The sequence below is a fragment of the Antechinus flavipes genome, chromosome 1 (genome assembly GCF_016432865.1).
Source record: "Antechinus flavipes isolate AdamAnt ecotype Samford, QLD, Australia chromosome 1, AdamAnt_v2, whole genome shotgun sequence".
In the NCBI taxonomy this organism is placed as follows: domain Eukaryota; kingdom Metazoa; phylum Chordata; class Mammalia; order Dasyuromorphia; family Dasyuridae; genus Antechinus; species Antechinus flavipes.
This window is the reverse complement of record NC_067398.1, coordinates 326,566,676-326,588,345: the sequence shown is the minus strand read 5'-3', so window position 1 is coordinate 326,588,345 and position 21,670 is coordinate 326,566,676. Positions and strand designations below refer to the sequence as shown.

General features: G+C 34.2%; 1 protein-coding gene across 1 annotated transcript in view; it reads left to right on the top strand.

The window, feature by feature from the left end:
* The window catches only part of ERP44 (endoplasmic reticulum protein 44), a 117,301-nt gene that overhangs the window by 64,646 nt on the left and 30,985 nt on the right, over positions 1 to 21,670 (top strand). The window contains exon 8 of the mRNA XM_051966801.1: positions 55 to 171. Within this exon, the coding sequence (XP_051822761.1) occupies positions 55 to 171 (117 nt within the window). The remainder of the gene's footprint in view (positions 1 to 54; positions 172 to 21,670) is intronic.

The window sequence follows — 21,670 nt, the reverse complement described above, 5'->3', positions numbered from 1 at the left end:
AAGTACCTGCAAGAATTGTTAACAAAATTTTGGTTCACTTTCTTTTCCTAATAGGAAAATGCTCCAGATATGTTATACCTGGGATCTCTAACAAATTTTGACTTGGCTTATGCTTGGGCTCAAGATAAATGTGTTCCTCTTGTGCGGGAAATAACATTTGAAAATGGAGAGGTATGGAATTTTCAGCATTGTATTTTTAATTTATATTTATCCAAGAACTAGGTTTTTGCATTCCTCAGATGCAGAAATAATGTCTGCTTTTATAATTAAAGGTGGAGAAAAAGAAATTATTGCTTTAATGGCTCCCTATCCCTTTTAACATAGATTTAATCAGAGTCAAAGTGAAGCCTTTCTGACGTCTCATTGTGCATGGAGGTGATCTTTGATTATTCAAATGCTATTCCAGCATAGGTTAAATAAATTCTGGCAAGTCTCAGTAAATTAGAAAAAATGTTAATAGTAGACTATATGCATACATGTCATCTAGGGATCAGCATAGCTAAATATGTAAAGGACTATCACCAGAAGACTGGCCACTATAGGGAATGAATTTTTCTCAGCTGCTTCTGAATATCTTCTACCAGGATGTGAAAAGGTTGGGATCTAAAATGATGGAAGGAGTTCTGACATTGTGAGATCACAATAAATTAAAATCTAGATCTAAGTAAAAACATGACTATAAAACTAATTAAAATTATAAAATCATAAAATTCTATGATAAAGTTACCTTAGTTACCTAATATATGTATATATAATTTAATTATACAATATTATATTATATAATAATATAATTACCTAAAGATATAATCTTTTTTTATACATCATATTTTTAAATGACAGGTATAATAATTTATATTCACGTAGTACTTTGAGGTTTATAGTGTTGTCATTGCAGCTATCTCTTTTGAGATAATGCAGGTAGTATCCTTGATTTTGAGGGGGTCATTGAACTTGGATGGGGAGAAAAATTAAATCTTTATTTTCACCAACCTTTTGTTTCCTTTGTAATTCTGTGTTTTATTTTATACATTTAAAAACATTATTCTAAGAAAGGGTTCCTAGATTTCTCCAATCTGCCAAAATATGTTATGAACACCTTCTCCATACAGTGCCACAAAGCTTTTATTTATGTGTATGTATATGTGTGTAGATCTGTATACACATACACAAATATAAACACATATGTATATTTATCATACACATACTACCTCCAATCTGTATCAGAATAATTGTGTGCTGTTTGAAGTGAAGATAGAGAAAACATAATTACCCCTTTGTGTGCCCCTCCCCATTCTAAACGTCCACCACTAAAATCCATCTAAACTCTTGAGTCTTATGCCAGTGTAAAACAAATCCCTAAATGATACAAAAATCTAAAAGAAATAAAGACCTGAAAAATTAAACTTCTGTTTCAACCCAGCTAATTCTTAGGTCTTGCTTTTCTTATCCTATGTGAGTTGTTTTGAAATACATTCATTATAAGTAAAATATTCTTTTGTACAAAATGACATGACTACCTTCCCTCCCCTAAATTGTATGTAGTTGCTGAGTCTCTTTCAAGAGGCCAAGATGTTGGGCAAAGAAGCCTAACCCAGAACTCATAGTAGATAAACCACAAATTATGTCAATGTAATAAAAATGTGTCTTCAAGCTGTTAAAATTTCATGAAACCAGATTAAATGTTCCATTTTGTTTGCTATAAAGGGATTTTACCTTTGCTTCGATCATAATGACATCTAATTACAAATACATTAGTAATTCATAAAAAAAGCTTTGTAAACCTTATGAGCTGTTAGCTTATCAATTCATAAGACTGATTCTTAAGGAATCTTTTATAATCTTCTGAGACGCTCTTAACTCCTAGATAGAAATGAAAGGTCCATATGTTTAGAGCCAGAAGTGACCCCAGAGATCATCTCTTTTATACATGAGAAAACCAAGTTTTAATATATCAAGTGCCCTAGGTCTTACAGATAGTAGGTGACAGTTTCTTAGCATTCTTATTATTGAGCACCTGATATTTATATTTCCAGATAAAACCATATTTTTTCCTATAACTTATGTTTTTTATTTTAACCATTTAAATGCAAATGCTATTTGGTACATATATGTTAAGTATTATAATTAATTCATTGTCAATACTGTCGTTAAGCAAAATGTAGTTTTCCTTTTAATTTTCAAAATTAAATCTATTTTTACTGAAGCCATAGCTCTGATCATAATTGCTACCTCCTTTTTTTTTTTTTTTAAAGTTTAGCTAAGGAAAAATAGAGTTTTGCTCTAGCTCCTTATTTTATTTAATTCCATGTCAGTATTTATGTTTCAAGTGTGGTTCTTATAAGCAACATGTTGTTGGATTTTGTTTTCCTATCTATTCTTTTTCCAATCAGTGATTCATGCCCTTCATATTTATAGTTTTGATTGCTAATTGTGTATTTCTGTGCTGTTTTCTTAAACTTTTTCTTTCAATTAAATTCACTAAATATTTATTAAGTGCGTCTTGTGTATCAGCTACCATGTTAAGCACTGGGGATACAAATAAGAAAAAAAGAGAAACAGTTCCTGCTCTCAAGGAACTTAAAAGTCTAACAGGGAAAGACAACAAACATAAGAAAACTAGAAAATGGGGGGTGGGGAGGTTATCAGGGAGTATTTTGTTCTGTGCAGTTGGAGACCAAGCAGAATTTGTAATCATAGGTTCTTTCCTTTTAAAGCCTTCTTCAGAACCCCCTCTCAGAGTTTAGGGTTTGTTATCAATCTGCTCTCCCTGAATCTATTGTCTCTTTTATTCTCCTTTTCCCTCTCTCATTTTTCTGTTGTGTTGAATGTATTTCTATACCAAATTATATGTATATGTGTGTGTTTGTGTTTGTGCTTGTACTCTACCCTGATTTTACCAATTCAGATGAAAATGAGATTCAAATGACCCCATCCCCTCTACCTTTCCATATTTATGTAAACTTCTACTTATGCCCTCTGATTATGTGAGATTTTTCCCTGTTCTTCATTTTCTCCTCCTATATCCTTTCTTCTTTCCCTTCCATTCTTTTAAAATCTTCAAAACCTATAAAATCTATTCCCAGTCTCTCTGTCTTTACTTCCTCTATGATCTTTAATGATAATAGGTTTCATATTTCAAAGTTTCCATTCAGCTCTACTCTTTTCATCTAGAATGTTTAGAAGGCCTCTGTTTCATTAAAGATCTGTTTTTCTTCTGAAGGAGTTATATGCAGTTTTCCTGTATAAATTTTTCTTGGTTGTAAGTCTTTATCTTTTTTTGCTTTTTAAACTTTTGCATTCTTTACTTTCAGAACCCTTCTTTATAGTAACTTTTGCTAAAACTTATGATCTTGCCTGTGGTTCCTTGGTTTTAAAACTTTCTCTCAAATTGTTTGTAGTATTTTTTCTTTAACCTGGGAGCTCCAGATTTTGGGTGTGACATTCTAGGGAATTATTATTTTGGAGTTTCATTCAGGATGTATCTGTGAATTCTTTCTATTTTCAGTTTCCTTTCCTCTAATATATCTGGATGATTTTCTTTCATGATTACTTTTTTAATATAAAATTCTATTTTTTCTTCTCTGAGTTATTTTCATTCCATCTCTTATTTCCATTGAGACAGCAAGAAAAATAAAATCCATTATAAACACATACATTCAAAACAAATTTCCATATTAACCATGTCCAACAAAAATGCTTCCATCTTCACTCAGAATCCATTACCTCTTTATGTCAAGGTGGGCAGCATGTTTCATCATGAGTCCTCTGGAATTGTGATTGTGTTCTCAATATCCAAGTTTTTATTTTTTTAAATCAAATTAAAATTTCAGTTCTATATTCTCTTTTTCTGCCCATTGAGAAGGCAAGAAAAACAAAGCCCATTGCAAATATGTCATACTGATGAGATTTAGGTTTTGAGGTTTCTTTTTGTCAGGGAACCAAATGATGAGGTCTAGATTTAGGGAATCAAAATGAGATTAGGGTTTCTGGTAGTCAGAGAGTTAAATGATATGGTCTAGTGGCAGGTTCGGGATTCAGGGAACCAAATGGAGAGGTTAGGCTCCCTTGCAATCCCTTGGGATTCATCACAAAGGTAGGGAGTTTGGGGAACCTTCTTCTGGCGGCACAGAGATTCTTTGTAAAGGAATTTACAAACCCAAAAAGGCTAGACTGATAAAAGAGGTTTATTATTGGCATTGGTAAGTCAGCCTTTACTATGCATGAATAGAAAGGCTGAATTCCTCAGTGGAGGAGTTCTGGCAGAGAAGTAAAGTTTAGAGAAATCGTGACAGAGAGGCAAAATGTCTCTTTAGGGAAACAGGTGAGGGAGATAAAGAGCGGGTAGAATATTATTCCAGCAGGCAGAGGTTTCCTTGGCATAGCATAGCATAGCATGGCATATTAAGACCTCTGCAAGGATTGAGTCCCAAGTTGGCTCTCTATCTACAAGCTGGATTTCAATGGGAATTCAGTCCCATCTGAACTGAATAGAAAATCTTCAATGGAATAGGATTGGAATTCTTTAGCTCAGGACTGAATCAACCCCACCTAGATAACAGAATGAAGCTGAACCTTTCAGGCGGGGTCTCTCACTGGAGATTTTCTCCTTCAAGGAGCTTCAAGTGCTTTACCTCATAGCTCCTTCCCAAAGTCAGGGAAAGAGAAAGATAAAGAGTTTTGGGGTCCCTTCTTCAATACAAAACAAATTCCTACATATCTTCTCTTCTCTCTTTCCATCCCACCTGCCAAAAAAAGAAAAGAAAAAAAAGAAAGAAAAGAAAATTCACTTCAGTATGCACTCCTAGTCCATTATTTGGGGAATTTTTATTAGGGCCAGACTTTGTGATAAGGTGCAAGAATTGAGAGTGAGAGATCCCCTCTGGTTGATATCGCAGGTCCTTTGTGAAAGAATTAGAAAACCCAAAGTCTGTGGCAAAAAGAGATTTATTTTCACTAAGAAGATAGTTTACTTAGTGGGCAAAGAATCCTGGTGGGATAGTTTTATTAAGAAGACAGCTTTCTTAGAGGGCAAAATTGCCTTAGAACTTCTGCAAAGATGTCTGGGCATATAGCACTAGATATATTAGGGCTTCTTTGATCTTTGGTGGGCCTATCACTGGATGAATCTAGGAGACTGTTTTTCACTTCACTTCACTTCACTTCAATTCAATTCAAAATTGAATGAGATTACTTACCTTAGAAGTTTCCCTTATGGACAGAAGGGTGTGCCCCTCCTAGAGGAGAGTTTCAAACTCCAATCATCTTTCTCCCATGGATTAAAAGGGACACAGTTCACATCAGGGACTCTCCAACCCTTTCTCTCAAAGGTTTTAGTTTAATCATTTGTTCACTCCTGTTGGGATTGTCATGGCCTTATGTGGTTTTGTTCTGTTTTTATTAGTGTTCTGCCACTGTTTTTCTTTAAGGACAGTGTTGGCTTTAGTGAGTAAACTACAGACTTTCAGCAAACCCAGTGTGGACCAATCAAAGGCACAGTCTGATCACTGCTATTCTATAGCCTGGTTTGGATCTTGACAATAAAGATGAAGACATACATAGTAGAGTTATCATACTCAGGTTATGTCAAATGATGGAGCTGAAATCCTGTTATATATACATCAGGGCCTGCATGTCTGATGATTCCCCCTTCCGGATTAAAACACAAAGCAGTAGTCTTGTTCTGCTTAGAGTATCTGGGAACTCCTTTGTGATACAAGTAATTGAGTTGCTGTCTTGCTCTTTGCCTTGGGGTTTGAATCCTTAATTTATAGTCAGATTTTAGGGAGAGTGGGATAGTGCTGCTGGCCTGTTTTGTGCTCCTGGGCTGGCTCTACTTTCCTGGTCCACCACTGTTTCATCATTCTTGCCTTGGTCACTTTCCTGAGGGTAGAATTTGTAATCTTTGTAAAGAAAGATGATCTTCCAAGGTTTTTTTCCTCCTTTAAATCTTTGTTTGAGTAGTTGGTGAGGGAGTTTCTCTATAATGCTTCTTCTTTAACTCTGACATCTTGACTAGTTTTCCAGCCACATCTTGTCTTCCATTCAGATAGCTACTAGTCAAGTTTTGCTTGATTTTGTTTTGTCAAAGATAATCAAATACAAAATAGTTGATTCGTTATTTTTTTCTTGGAAGAAGAACATTAAGATTTATTTTTTGCATTTGACTTTAAAAAATGCTTAAATTCTTAGGTTTTATATAGATGCATAGCATCAGTTATTTTTAAATTGGGCTTATTGTTTGGCCTGGTTTAGAGAAGAATGTGCAAAGACTATTGTGTGCCATTTGTGAAGATGTATTTTCAAATACAAATGAGGCCAGCAAAACTTCACCATAAAATAAACTAATTTATTTTTCCAAATAAAAATTTGTTGAATTGAAATGACCAAAGGAATCTTTTTAGTGCTTATTTGTTGAAAAATCATTTCTGGAGGCTTTATATTTAATTGCCTTTGGAATTACTCTCAGCAAGAAACCTTTTTAGCAATAATAAAAATCAAAGCAAAGAAATCAGCTGGTGTCTGACCCTGTTCTACATTTTGATGTCACATTTCAAGAATAGAAAAATTATCAAGATGGAGCAGTAATAATACTAATTATTTTCAATTTATTTTTATATTTTTATGGCATTTATGTACTTATCTTTAGCTATAATTTTTAATGTGATTTACATTTTATTTCAGTTAAAAGAATAAGGGGAATTTTTTTTACTATTAATGCAGAATTTAATATATGTTATATACTTATGCAATTTTAAGTTGTCACTGAGGGGAAATTTAGATGTTTTAATACTTTGCAATATACTTTGGTTTGGAAAACATTGCTCTAAACTTAAGATCGAGGGGACTCTGGAACTTTCTAGAAATGTCATTAATCTGCCTTTGGTCCTTCAGAGGCAAATATTTCATCAGTTATTAGTTGTGTCCATAACTGATGACAGGTATATCTCTTGTTAGAACAGATGGAAACCTGATCTGCATTGTTTCTAGTGGCATATGATGCAGCTGTTGCATGAAATTCAAAGAGGCTTAATTTTTTTCCCAACTAGTCTTCTGCACTATCATCATTTCTACCAGTAAAGTGAGATAATGAATGGAATAATGAACTTGGAATCTGAAAGATTGCAGATGCTTACTAGACAAGTCCCTTACACTCTTTGAACTCCAGTATTCTAATCTGAAAAATGAGGGTGCTAATCATACTACTTCACAGGGGTTTCATGAGAATTAAATGAAATAACATTTTAAAAGTGCTTTGCAAACCTTAAAGTGCTAAATAAATGCTAGCTGCTATTATCACTACCTCAACATTGTAGTCAACCTCTCTCCGCATTCTATTTTTTCCTTGGTCTTTTCAGGAAATATCTGAACATGTTTAGTCCCTTGCAAATTGAGGTGTTTCACCTGCCTTTGCAGTCTGCATGTGCTACTAATGGCCTGTTGGGTAAAACAGTGCCAGTCAAGTACCCCTTACTGAGATCTGACAGCCCCTCCAACAATTCTGGAAAATCAGCTATACTAGAATTTTGTCAATTCATTTACTTAGTGCATACCATCCTGAATATCACAAATAAAAGTAGGAAATTCTGTTGTTCAAACCATAAAATCTTGAATTCAATCTTGATGCAAGATCAATAACTTCTGTTGCTAATTCCTGACTTGCTGAATAAGCTTTAGCTTGTGCAAATGTTCATGAAACTGGGCTGTTCTTATGTGAATAAAGGAAGAAAGCAATTAGAAAAAATCACCTTTCAGTTCAGTGACCTGTTAGAATGGAAGCTTATATATGACAGTTGTAATTCCCTGTGCTTTTATGATAGGACACCTTAAACTTAATATGCTATAACTGTTACAGAAAGATAGGCCCTATCTGGACGACATCCTAAAATAGTTACTGGAGCCCTAATCAACATCTTGTCTAAATTTAGTGTATCCTACTCCTGGCACAACAAGCTATTTGCAAAACTGATAAAGTACACATTTTACGGGAAAAGAAATGAAATTCCTGGAACACATCATTGAGTAGTATGGAGTCTACATAAATTCTCCTTCTCCTTCCCCTTCCCCCTGAAGCAAGAATCACTTCTAAAACTGAAAAACTTGGAGAGTTTCCTTCGATCCCTCAGTTCTGCATGTTTCTACCTTGGTTGCCTGAGAAACCTAAAAAAGAGATGAAGAATTTTCTGAGTGATCAAAGTCAAGAAAGCGTACAAGGGACAGGTAGGTGGCGCAGTGGAGAGAGCAGTAGGAAGTCAGTAAGAACCCAGTTCAAATCTGACCTCAGACACTTAACACTTCCCAGCTGGGGGACCTGGGCAAGTCACTTAACCCCAACTGCCTCAGCGGGGAAAAAAAAAAAAAAAAAAAGCCTTACATTCTGATTCATCAAATATCCAAAATCATTTTATTGTGTAAGTTTCTAATTTGGTATATAGGGCTTCTCGTTTAAGTTGAGTTCCTGCTTAGAAACCCTCCCTTCCACCACCACCATGTGCCTTTTAATTTAATATTATATCTCAGTGGAAAGATACCACAGGATGTAAAGAGGAAGTGTAATTAGATCACTTAAAAATTCTGATTGCTATACCTGGAAAGGATCAGGTGCCCAGTTGTCAAAATGAATCATCATTATTTTGAGTACCAGTAGATCAGGTGGGCCTTTTCTCATTTTATATAGCCAAGAGTAACATCATCAAATACTTTATTTCATAGAGTATTGAGAATCATCAGCAGACTATTGACCTTCCTGCTTACACACATATATACATATACGCTTTTGTAGATAGATAGATAGATAGATAGATAGATAGGGGTATGTGTGTGTGTAGCAATATACTTGATGGCCCTTCCATCTCTAATTATGTAATTATCAAAGAGGGCCAAAATTGAAATGCTACCTTGGGTTTAGCATGACACCCTTTCTTCAGGCCAAATGGATTCTTCAAGAATCTACTGAAAGATTTTCATAGCGGTATGTATAAAATGTCTGCCTGGGCTAAAGACTCGTCCAAAAGACTTGAAGACGTTTTATAATCCCTTATCACTAAGGGTTATTGGTTCCCATATTATTCTGACCATTTTCATGATCATGATTTCTCTGGCTTTGGGCAGTCACTTCAAAGTAAGGCAGGGTAGAACTGTTGCTTCTTTTAGATAGAACTTTGTTGCCCTCTGCTGGTCCCCAAGAATCCTGCAGGCCTCAAGCAGGATGTGATGCTCACATAGAGATACTTGTGTCAAGTCAACAAGTGCTTACCATCCGGCACTGATTGGGAGACAAAGAAAATAGTCCACATTCTCAAGAAGCTCACAATCTAGTGAGAGAAACAACATGCAAAAAAAGATGTATGTTAAAGACAGAAAAGGTAAAGGAGATATAATATCAGAGGGAGGACTGGAAAAGTTCTCTTGTTGAAGGTGAGATTTAAGTTGTCTTAAAGGGAGGCAGAAGTGAGAAGGAGGGGACATCCCAGGCTTTGCAACAGCCTGTTAAAATGCACAGAATTGGGAAATGAAATGTCAGGTATGCAGGACACAAAAAGGCCATTGCCTGAAAAGGGAAGGCGCGCCAGATTGTGAAGGGCTTTAAAAACCAAAAGGAAGATTTTATATGGGATCCTGAAGGTAATGTGGAGCCAGTGGAATTCATTGAATAGAGGACATAAGAGACTCAGAACTGCACTTTAAGAAAATCCCTTTGGCAGTTGAATGGAAAAACTGCAGTGGGAAAGACTTGAGGCAAGGAAACCAACAAAAATGCTGTTTCAGTAGTCCAGGTGTAATGTGATGAAGACTTTGCCACGGTAATAGCTGTGTCAGAGGAGAGAAAGTGTCATCTGTGAGAGACAGATTAGTAGGCCTTGGCATTAGGTTGCATGTTTGTGATTGAAGAATTGAGGATAACAACTAGGTTGTGAGTCTCAGTGGCTGGGTGTTCTTGTTAGTAATAGCAAAGTTTGAAGAAAATGAGGGTTGGGAGGAATCAGAAACAACAGATCATTAACTGTATGTAGGTAATTAGGAACCATCTACAAAGAAGTAATAATGGAAGTACATGAGAGAAAAGGGTCAGGGAAGGGTTTGGGGGAAATACTATGAGGACATAGAAGGAAGAAGAGCCAAGAAAGAAAACAGAAAAGGACTGTTAAGAACAGGGAAAATTTGGGTCCCAGAAGCCAAGGAGAAATATCAGGACAGTGGGGTAGATATAAAGATCCAAGGAGGTCAAGAAAAGCAGTTAATTGGCTAATATGGTATTATAGAATTCAAGCACTTACTAAGTACCTACTATATATAACATGTGCAAATCACAGAGACAAAAATGAAATTGCCCTGGGCCTTAAATTCTGCCTGTTTTCAGAAGGTCTGGATTTGAGTCCTGCTTCTACCTTTTATTATCTATCACCTAAGACAAAGTACTTTTTTGTTGAGGACCTCAGTATCTCATTTAACAGATTGAAATAAAAATTCCCTAAGGTCTGTTTTACCTTTAATATTCATTTGAAGATTGGGTCTTTAACCTTTGAGGGAGTAGATTTAATAGAGTAGTAGAAATGGAATGAAATTTCAAAGGGTTTAGAAGTGAGATATGGAAGTCTAGGCACCAGTATAAACAAGATATTCAGAATTTATGAATGCTTCATTTTAATAAAGTTAAAAAAAACCCTCAAATTAACTTATATATTTAATGCAATGAGAAACTTGTTATATTGGAGAGAAAGCTGACATTGAAGACTTGACTTTAGGTCAGTCTTATGACACTTAACTGACTGAACAAAAAATTTAACCTGTTAGTGCTTTAGGAAATTCTCTAAAAGACTATAAATTGCAGAGAAGGTGTTGTTTGCCCTTCACTTTCAAGGAGTGTCTTCACCCAAAAATTCCCTTTGCTAATGAAATCACAAATCGAATCCCTATCCCTTTCATGATTTAATGTAGTATCAATTAAAATACAAAGAAGCTTCTTAATGGAATTAAACAAAATCATAATGAAATTTATATGGGAAAATAATTTGGCAAGAATATTAAGAGGCATACTGAAAAGAAATGCCAGTGAAGGGGTAAGGTTTTATATTCCCAGACTTGAAATGAGAATTGTCATCAAAACTGTATGGTACTAGACAAATAAATTAATGAAATAGAGTACATGAGCCAACAATATATTAAAATATGAATTTGATAAATCTTTAGGAAAAGGAAATTATTATTTAACAAATGTATTTGGGAAGATTAATTTGGCAGAAAAGGAATTTGTATCAGCAGGATAATTTCAAAAAGGCCTGGGGTAGACTTAACGTGAACTGATAACTAAGTGCAATGAGTAATACCAAATGAACATTGTTCACTGCAACAAGATTATGTGATAATATCACATAATCTTGTTGCAGTGAACAATGTGATGGACTTGGCTCTTTTCAATAATGAAGTGATTCAGGCCAATTCCAAAAGACTTGGTGATGGAGGAAGCCATCTGCATCCAGAGTGAGAGCTATGGGCATTGAATGTGGATCACCTTTTTTGTTGTTTGTTTTTTTTCTCTCATTTTTTTCTTCCTTTTTTATCTGATTTTTCTTGTGCAGCATAATAAATGTGGAAATATATTTAGAAGAATTGTACATGTTTAATGTACATTGGGTTATTTCTAGGGGGGAGGAAAGGAGAAAAGATTGGTGCACAAGGTTTTGCAAGGCTAAATGTTGAAAACTATCTTTGCATATATTTTGAAAAATAGAAAGGTATTATGAATTTTTAAAAAAGAAATTAGTCCTCACTCTTCCTGTGATCTTCAGCAGATTATATCTTCAGTCATTCAATTTTTTTCTTGAATCTTTATCCATTTTCTATATATTGGGTCTTTTGTTACTCTTCCCATCTCTTCCCCATCATTAAAAAACCTTCAGTAAATTCTGTGAATCCTTTCAGACTAGTAGTTCTATATCTCTTTTTAATCAAATTCTCTAAAAAGGTTATCTACACATTACCTCTTCTTCCTCTCTTCTCATTCACTCTTTAGCTGTTTGCAGTCTTCTGTCATTCTAAAAATGCAACTGAAACTCCTCGCTAAGTTATTAATGATCTTTTTTTTTAGCTTTCATTCTTCTTGAGCTATCTGATGTATTTAACAGTTGACCAAATGTCCTGTTCAAAACTCTTTCCTCTCTTGGCTTTCATAACATTATTTTTCCCCAGTTCACTTGTTTGCTACTTTTTCTCAATGACTTTTGCTGGCTCATCCTCTCTAACTCCTTAGCATGCAGGTGTTCCCTGGCCCCTCCTCCCTTGTCTTGGAATCATTCGTTTACCCCATGGAGTACTATTTCTATGGAGATAACTCCCAGAACTATATATCCATTTCTAGTGTTTGCCCTGAGATTCTGTCTCCTATCACAATTGAATAGTTCAAAATTACTATAACTAATGCAGTTTTCTTGAAGGGCAAATCTGGCCAATTGATTCCATTGTTCCGTAAACTCCAGTGACTCTGATTGCTTCTAGAATAAAATATACATAGTTCTGTTTAAATTTTAAAGCTCCATACAACTTGACACCAATTTAGTACTTTTGTACAATGCTCACCCTCCCTCTTTGTGATCTAGTCTTCTATCTTTTATAACTTTGATCTCATGATCTCTAATGCTTAGCATCCATTATTTCTTTACCTTCACTTTATGTATTCCTTTAAAATGCAGCTCAAACACCATCTTCAGCAAATCTTTCTGATTTCCCTCAATTGCTACTTCTTCCTGAATTATCTTGTATTTAACTATTTTGTACATATATTTTTGTTTATTAACTTTATGTTTATGCTGTATATATTTTCTTATGTGACTATTTCTCCCATTAGAATGAATATTCCTTATGTCATATGTTCATATTTATATCCTCAGTGCCTGGCACATAGTAGAAACCTTTTTGGTTGTTAGTTACAATATAGAAGTGGTATCCTGAAAAGGGATCTAAAAGGATGTGTGGGCCAAGATGTTGAGTATAAGGAAGAACAAAACAATTGTTGTTCTTCTCCCTTCCCTACTAACTCCTTCAAACAGATTTAGAAAATGTAACACTAATCCTGTTTGGGAAATCCAAGAACAAATTGCAGATTAATTTTTTTCAGCCCACATCAAAATAGGGAGATAAAAAAAAAGTGTGTGGATATTCAGGATAAAGATCTGGCTAGGAGCGTGCCAGGCACAGAACATTCGAGAGCAGAGAAAGGCTGTGTCAAAGGCTAGAAGAAGCCCTGGGTCCAGCATAGTGGGGTGTACATTTGTGTTTCTCAGAGCTACTCAGCAATCACAATTTCTGGGCTCCTTGGAGCGGTGGTGTAAAATCATCAATGCAAACAGGCCTAGAGCTCTATCCTCAGTAAGGCTTTAATTCAAATCAGGTAGCAGATTCCCTGGAGGTGAAAAGGATCTTCTAGCCCAGTCTGAAGCCTGAAGAGAAATAAATAAGAGGGAATCCCAGACAAAAGAAAAGTTTACACAGTTCAGTTACATTCAACTAATCTTTCCAACTAATAGTGACTGAGTCCAGAAACAGTTTTCTGAAACTTCAAAAAGGAGGCAAGTCCACAGGCCCATCTTGCTCAGGCCCAAACTCACATTAGGAACTTATAAAACTTGGGTGTAGGGACCAGAATGTGCTCTGGGTCAGACACTTTGGGAACATTGCAAGTTTATAGATTCTTTCTTGAGCTGTTCCTGAAAGACTGGAATAATAAATACAACACTCAGTATCTCCAAGAAATCAAAAGCAGGAACAGCCCAGACATTCCTTAGAGAAATAAGTGGAGCCTGATCCTAAAATAAATGAAGTAGGCTGGAAGAGTGGACAAAAAATAAAAAGGAAAAAAAGAATCCTGAAATGCTTAAAATACAAACCCAGAAGAAGAGAATGACTTCAAAACGTCTAACAAGCATAGCCTCAAAGGAGCACAAATTCAACTAAGCTTCCTGAAAGAGATGAAACAAAAAGATTTGTTTTTTAAGATTTAAGATATTTTAATAAGAGAACTAGAGAAAAATTGAAAATGGGGGAAAAAATGAGAGTTTTGGAAGAATTGGAAAGGGAATTAGAAACTGTCACAATAGATAAAAAATCTCACCCAATCAACAACTTACTGAAAACTAAAATGGACCAGATAGAAGTTAATGATTCCACATAACAATAAGAAATATTGTAAAACAAAGTAAAAAAAAAAAAAAAAGAAAAGAAAACTTAAGGTTTCATAGCAAAAACAACTGACTTGGAAAACATATCAAGAGGAAATAATTTAAGAATCATTGGATTACTTGAAAGTTATATTAAAAACAAGAGATTAGACATCATATTTCAAGAAATAATAATGATTAAAAAAAGAAAACTTACTGGATCTCTAGAATCAAAACTCAAATAGCAAGAATCCACTTTCAGAAGACTGAAAGAAACCCCAAAATGAAAACTTCCAGGAACATATATAGTCAAAATCCAAAGCTTCTAGGACAAAGAAAACATACTTCAAGCATCCAAAAAGAAAGAATTTTAAGTCCTGAGGAGCCACAATCAGGATTATACATAATGTAGAAGCCTCAACTACAAAGGATCAGAGTATGCTTGGAATATGATATTCCAGAAGACAATGGATATACTTATGGCCAAGAATAATTTATCTATTAAAACAATGTAATCCTACAGGGGAAAAATGGATCTTTAATGAAGTGGAAGACTTACAAGCATTCCTGATGAAAAGACCAGTGCTGGATAGAGCTTTTGAAGAGCAAAAACAGGGATTGAGAAACATAAAAAGGTAAATGTGAATGAATAATCATAAGAGTTGAAACAAGGCTATACTATGTATATTCTAACGTGGAAAAATGATGTGCATCTCCTCTCAAGACCCTATAATTATTAAGGATCATAGAGGGAGCCTAATTAGAAGTCCTGGGAGTGGTTCTCTTATATCTTGATGATTTTAACAAAAGGGAAAAGGAGGAGAAGTACTCGGGTAAGGGAAGGAAGAGAAAGGTAAAAGAAAAAATGATATCACATTATTGGTGTGTGCAAGTAGAAATCCATAAAAATGAGGAGAAAAGGATGGAGGGTGGTGGATGACACTTGAATTTCACACTCATCTGAATTGGTCAAAGGAAGAAAGAATGTACAAAATTGAATCCTGAAAGAATTTCAGGGAATTCTTTCAGTTAATAGACAAATGGGGAGGAAAGGGAAAAGTGAAAGTAAAGAGTAAAATAGATCAAGGAAGAGACTAGTTCTGAGTAAAACAAATTCTAACTGAAGCTGTACCAAAAAAATTAGAGGCGATAGATTTGTTTTTGTGCATACAAAGAATGGGAATTGAGAGTGTATGTCATATGGGAATGACTAACCAAATTTTAGAATATAAATATGATGGAATACTATTTTGCTTTAAGAAATGATGAGTTTCTAAAATATATAGAGAAATATGTTTACAAAAATTGCACATGTTTATTCTATATTGGATTGCTTGCTGTATATAGGAGAGGATGGGAAAAGGGAGGGAGAAAAATTTGGAGTACAAGATTTTGCAAAGGTGAATGTTGAAAACTATCTTTGCATGTATTTGGAAAAATAAAAAGCTATTTAAAAAATGATGAGAGGAATAGTTTCAAAAATCTGAGAAGACTTGTTTGGACTGATGCAGAGTGAAGTGAGTTGAACAAAAAAATAGCTTGCATGTTGACAATATTATAAAGACAAATTTAGAAAGGGGCATAAAAAGAGACATTGATCTGAAAAAATTAAAGATACCTTTTCTTCAAGTGAGAATGAAGGAATAGAAAATAGATTGAGATTTTTTTTGAGCTAGGCCATGTCAGATGGCCTTGATAGTCTCAATGAAGTAGGAGATGAGTGTATGAGTAGTGATTGAAACTATGAAGAGAAAAGAAATATGGAACCGAATTCTAACTTGGAGCTATGGGGAACATGACAAGAAGTCACTTTAAGATTAGTGAAAAGGTTGTTGAGCAACTGTGAAATGAAGGTTCCTGCTGATGTTACTATAATTATGAATAATGGAGCATTTCATGGGCCTGATTTATTTAGCCTTCTTCCCTAAGCCCCAACAAAACAAGCAATGGCTGGATTATCCCCTCTCAGGTAGTTCAGTTCTTGTTCAGATATGGATTAGACTAGATGTTTTAAGATTCTGTGATTCTATATCTAAATGCTTTAGTTTTATTATGATTATATCAAAACGTAATTTTTAAACATTTAGCAACCCTTCTCTTACTCAGTTCCATTAATCATAGTTTGGTCTAGATGAAGCTAAATGATTTGTCTAGAGTTGCACAGGTAAGCGTCAGAAGTAGGATCTTTGTCCTGATCCTGTGATATCAATCAGTGGATCTTTCACCTCCTTCACCTATATAAGGATGATATTTTCTTATTATTCTTCAATATAGAAGAAAGAGCACTTGCTAAGACTTAAGAAATCTGAGTATACTGTCAACTCAGCTTAAGGATCATATAAACTAATAGCAGAATAAGTAATAATAAATCACTATCACCATCTCTCAGTTTCCTCATTTGTATCTGAAGATAGTGATATACCATTATTTTTCTATCTGCTTGCTTCCATAAGGGGAAAAAAACATGTAAAAATATGGGAGTAGTGGGAGATGAAGACAATTTAGATATGTTTGATGTATCCTGAGATTTTTGAGATAATTGTTCTTGATTTTGGATTTATTTCTAGCAGCTGCTCTCTATAACAGATTCTCACATCAGAGATAAAATTATAAAAGTATGATTAAGAATTTTTAAAAAATCTTTAAAATTTGTTTTAAATACTGTTGGACAAAGTTGAATGATTATCCTATACATATATTCAGTGTCTCAGAAGCACAGTACTTTACAGAATTTCTGTACAAATTAAATTATAATCCTCAGTATTTTAGTGTCTACTATATTTCAGGTTTTGTAAAGAATGTCAGAGTGGATAATGTGATCCGTTTAAGGGAAGAATAAATATTTTATTCTGGACTTTTTGTACAGTATACTATTAACATCATGTTAGCATTTTTAGCATTAATCAAAAACTATTAAGTAGAATTTTAAAATCTTAATTTGCAATATGTGAAACTGATGGTTGTTGTTTAATTTTTGTTATATTGTCATGGAGCATTTTCAGTGTGGTTTTTCCGCAACAATTATCATAAGTTTATAGTAACTTTGGTTTAAAGTTTTGGTTTGAATTTCTCTATTTCTTCATACTATTTTTTGGTTCTGTTTGAATAAGCTAGTGTTGCAAAAAAAAGAAAAGAAAAGAAAAGAAAGAAATTCCCATATATTGTGATTAATATTTCTAAAGATGAAAGGTTAATTATCACAACATTTCAAGTTATATTGACTGTGCTGTGATTTTTTTTTGTACAATATAATGGCATTTTTCAAAATGCCTTAGAACTCCTAATTGTGAAATGCAGTAGACAAAAATTTGAACCACAGCTCTTTCCTGGCAAGAATCTTTTTTTTTTTTTTTTTTAAAGAAAGATGAAGAAAAGTTGTATTAATGCCCTTTAGTTATTCCTTGATAACTTCATAACTTCTCCTTGTTAAGAAGGAAATATAATTAGGCAAAACAAACAGATGTGTCTTAACCATATCTGAAAATGTGTGTTATTCTACATGTATATGCTACTATCTTTTCTGCCAATTATGAAGTAAGTGTTGTTCTTCATTAATCTTCTTAAGTCAACACATGAACTGATGCTAAGTGAAATGAGCAGAACCAGATCATTATACACAGCAACAGCAAGATTATATGATGATCAATTTTGATGGACATGGCTCTCTTCAGTGAAATGATGTAGGCCAGGTCCAGTGGTCTTGTGATGAAGAGAGCCATCTACACCCAGAGAAAGGACTGTGGGAACTGAATATAGATCACAATATAGTATTTTTACTCTTTTTGTTGTTGTTTGCTTGCATTTTCTTTTCTTTTTCATTTTTTCCTTTTTTCCTTTTTTTTTTTTTTTTGATTTTTCTCATATAGCATGATATTTGTGGAAATATGTACATAAGAATTGCACATTTAACTTGTCGCGTAGGGGAGGGGCTAGGGAAAAGGGAGGGAAAAAACTTGGAACACAAGGTTTTGCCAAGGATGAATCATGTTGAAAATTATCCATGCATATATTTTGAAAACAAAAATCTTTAATTAAAAAAAAAATCTTGTCAAGACTTGTGGCTGTACTGATTGTTATTCTAATGTGACTTTAAATATTATTGTCTTTTATGTTATTTAGAACATTATATATGGCCTCCTGATTCTACTTATTTCCCTCTGCATCAGTAAATATGATCTCTTCATTTTTTCTAAATTTTCCAAATTCCTTTTTTTCTTAAAGCAGTGGAGTGTAATATTCTATTGCATTCATCTTCCACAGAGTTTGAAGAGTTTATTCAACTCTTCCTCCAATCAATGGGAGTTCACTTTACTTTTAGTTCTTTGCTACTATAAAAAGTCTTTTTGTAAATACTTTTATATCCATTAGACTAACATCTGTCTTTGGATATCACCCCCCTTCTTCCCCATACATACTTCATATTTCTTGATACACTAATTTTGTTCATGCAAAAGATTTTAAACTTAGTAATCTTTATGGACAATTGATACATTTTATAAAGTTTTTTCTTGTCTCTTTGCTTGTTAAAGTTTTTCATACTAAAAAATTATCACAAGTCAGACCTTTCTTAGTCTCCCCATTGGCAAGGAACACATAGCAGAGTAAAAAGAATAAAAAAAAAACAACCACAATTACAAGATCTGCATGAAAAAGCAATCATGCTGTTCCTATATATATCCTTTGTACCTCTTGTGTATCTCTGTTGCTCATATAATTATTTTGTTATTCTTTATTGTCATGAACATCAATACCCTGAAGAAGTAGGGTCCTAGCATTTTCTTTTAACATTAAAGTTTTCATTTGCCAAAATATGATGTTAGATTGAGCTGGCCTATTTAAGTAAGCTGCGTAAATTGGAAGGGGCAGGGAAGGAAGGTAGATAAAAGTATGTATTCCACTAAGACTTTTATCATGGAGCTGTTTCTTTACTTTGTGTCTCCATTATTTAGCATAATGCTTGGCTCATAATAGGCATTTAGTGAGTGCTTATTAATGGACAATTTTTTTCTATAGAAGTTTAATTATTATAAAGCAGTTATTCAAGAAAGTCAAAGAACCTTAAAAAACTCCTTAGTCAACAAAGAGTTTTCACTTTATTGAGAGAAAAGACATGGAAACCAAGAGCAAGTCTTGGAATAATTTGGAATATAGACTCATTTATTAAATCTCATGCAAGAAAATGACAGAAGATTGTGAATCTCAAAAAATATCAGAAATGATCATATCAGGGATGAAGCACTAGCACGCATCACCTGTGACCTTATGATCTCTGATCATAATAGTATCCTAATTAGCTTCTTTCTGGGGCCTTGTCTCTGTGTAACAGTGATTTTCCTAAAGTATGGGTCTGACTAGTTCCCTCTCCTTTTTTACTAAAAATCTATTTATGTGTCAGATAAAATTTAAACTCCTCTTTCTGGCATTTAAAGTCTTTTACAACCTGGCCCCGTTCTACCTTTCTAGACTTATTATTCATTACTCACTCATTCTGTGGTCCAACCTTCTGCTTCTTCCTTCAAGCAGGCACTCCATCTCTCCTCTCTGGGCCTCTGCCTCTTAGAATCATTTCTAGCGTCCTTCAAGGATCACTCAATTCACTCATATCATCTTCTTCAACACCCCCAGCTGCTAAAGCCTTCAACCTCATCTCATCCCCAACCCCCAACAAGTTATTTTGTTTATATCTAAAATATACACATTGTCTTTCCTTCCTAAGTTGTAAGCTCCCTGAGGATAAACTGATTTGTTTTCAACATTTCCTAGTGTAGTAGGCATTTCATAAACAACCCATTGCTTATTTGGGATGACATTTGAGCTACAGCTCATAGGATGGGCAAGATTTGGACAAGCAGAGATGATGGGAGATATTTTCTCAGTGCAAGGAATGCACAGGTACATTTGAAAATGACTTTATTGCAAAATTCAATGACAAACACATTGCTTTTAATGTTGTTTTTATTCTTTAACCTGTATCACTTATAAATGCCTTCCCATTTTTACTGAATTCATCCTATCTATCATTCCTTATTGGATATTATTACATTGCTTTCACATCCTGAAATTTTTCTTGCCATTTCTCATACATAGAGCATATGTCTAATTTCCAACTTTTCTTATTTTACTGCTCCAATATAATAATAATAACTTGAATTTATATATTGCTTTAAGATTTACAAAATTCTTTATGTGAGCTATCATTTGAGTCTTACAACAACCCCAAACTCTGGTAACATTGTTCCTGATGAAAAGCTTCCACCAAGACTCAGCTACTCCATTTTAACCTGAAGGATTTGCTAGGATCAGAAACCTATCACGCACTATCCTCAAAAACTTAACAGACAGTTAGAAGTGTCATTTCTTAATTCAGAGATGACTTCTTGAAATGAATCAAACATAGTCAGCCTGTATACTCACATTCTAGCATCCCCTGAACTTTCTTGGGTTCAACCTGATGACTTCCAAGAATTTGTCTCTTTCCATCCTCAAATTTGTTTCACTTAACAGATCCCTTCACTTTTATTGCTTTATTTTTCTTGCACACCTTCCAGTTTTTCATGGTCCCTCTTAAAATGTGTCACCCAGAACTGAAATATATGTTTCAGCTGTGGTCTGGCAAGCAGAGGACAGGAATTGTATTCACATCATGTGGTTGAATCAGGTTTTGCTTTCAGTCAGTTAGGACCCTAAGCATTTTTATCTTTAATCTCCACCATCCTATGCTTGAAGTTGTTTGTTTTTTTTTTTTTTAACTTGAATTTAGGAATTTATATTATCATGGGTCTTTTGGATTCTGATTCTGTCATCCAGTATATTAGTATTCTTTGCTTTGTGCCTTCTCCAATTGGAAAGATATGCAATCCCTTGATTACAATAGTGATCAGGACAGAATTGAACACCAAAGATTTATGGAACTAGAGACCTTCTATCAGGTGGGCAAAGATTCATTAAATTCTCTTTGGACTCTGTCATTAAACTATATAAATGTACAGTGCCCACATTTTTTTTTTCATACTTATCCACAAGAGTATTATAAGAGATTTTAAAAAAACCTAGCCTTGCTGAATCTAGATAGGGGTCATCTATAGCATTCAATTTAATTCAGACCGTTAAGAATCCATTAAATGTATCATAATCAGGAATAAACTTGGTTTGGCATAATTTATTTTTAGTGAATTCTAGAATCCTGATGATCTTCACTTATCTTCTTATGTGCTGACAAGCCATATGTTCAGGATTTCTAGAATTTAGCCTGAGTTTGACTTTATTTGCTTCATCGTAGCTGGCAGAAATCTACCTTCTTTCCCCTTAAAAAAAAAAAAAAGAGTTGAGGAAATTATCCATCAGTCTTATAACACACCCTTCATAGTCTTATAGTTTACAGATTACCCCAGTTGGTTTTTATTTCACATCTTTGAGTTATTTGATCATCCTGCAGCCTAATTTGTCCACACTAAGAGATTTGAACTTATAGTTGCTAAATGTTCTCTCCCTATACCCTCATCAGTCATTGGCTGTAGTTA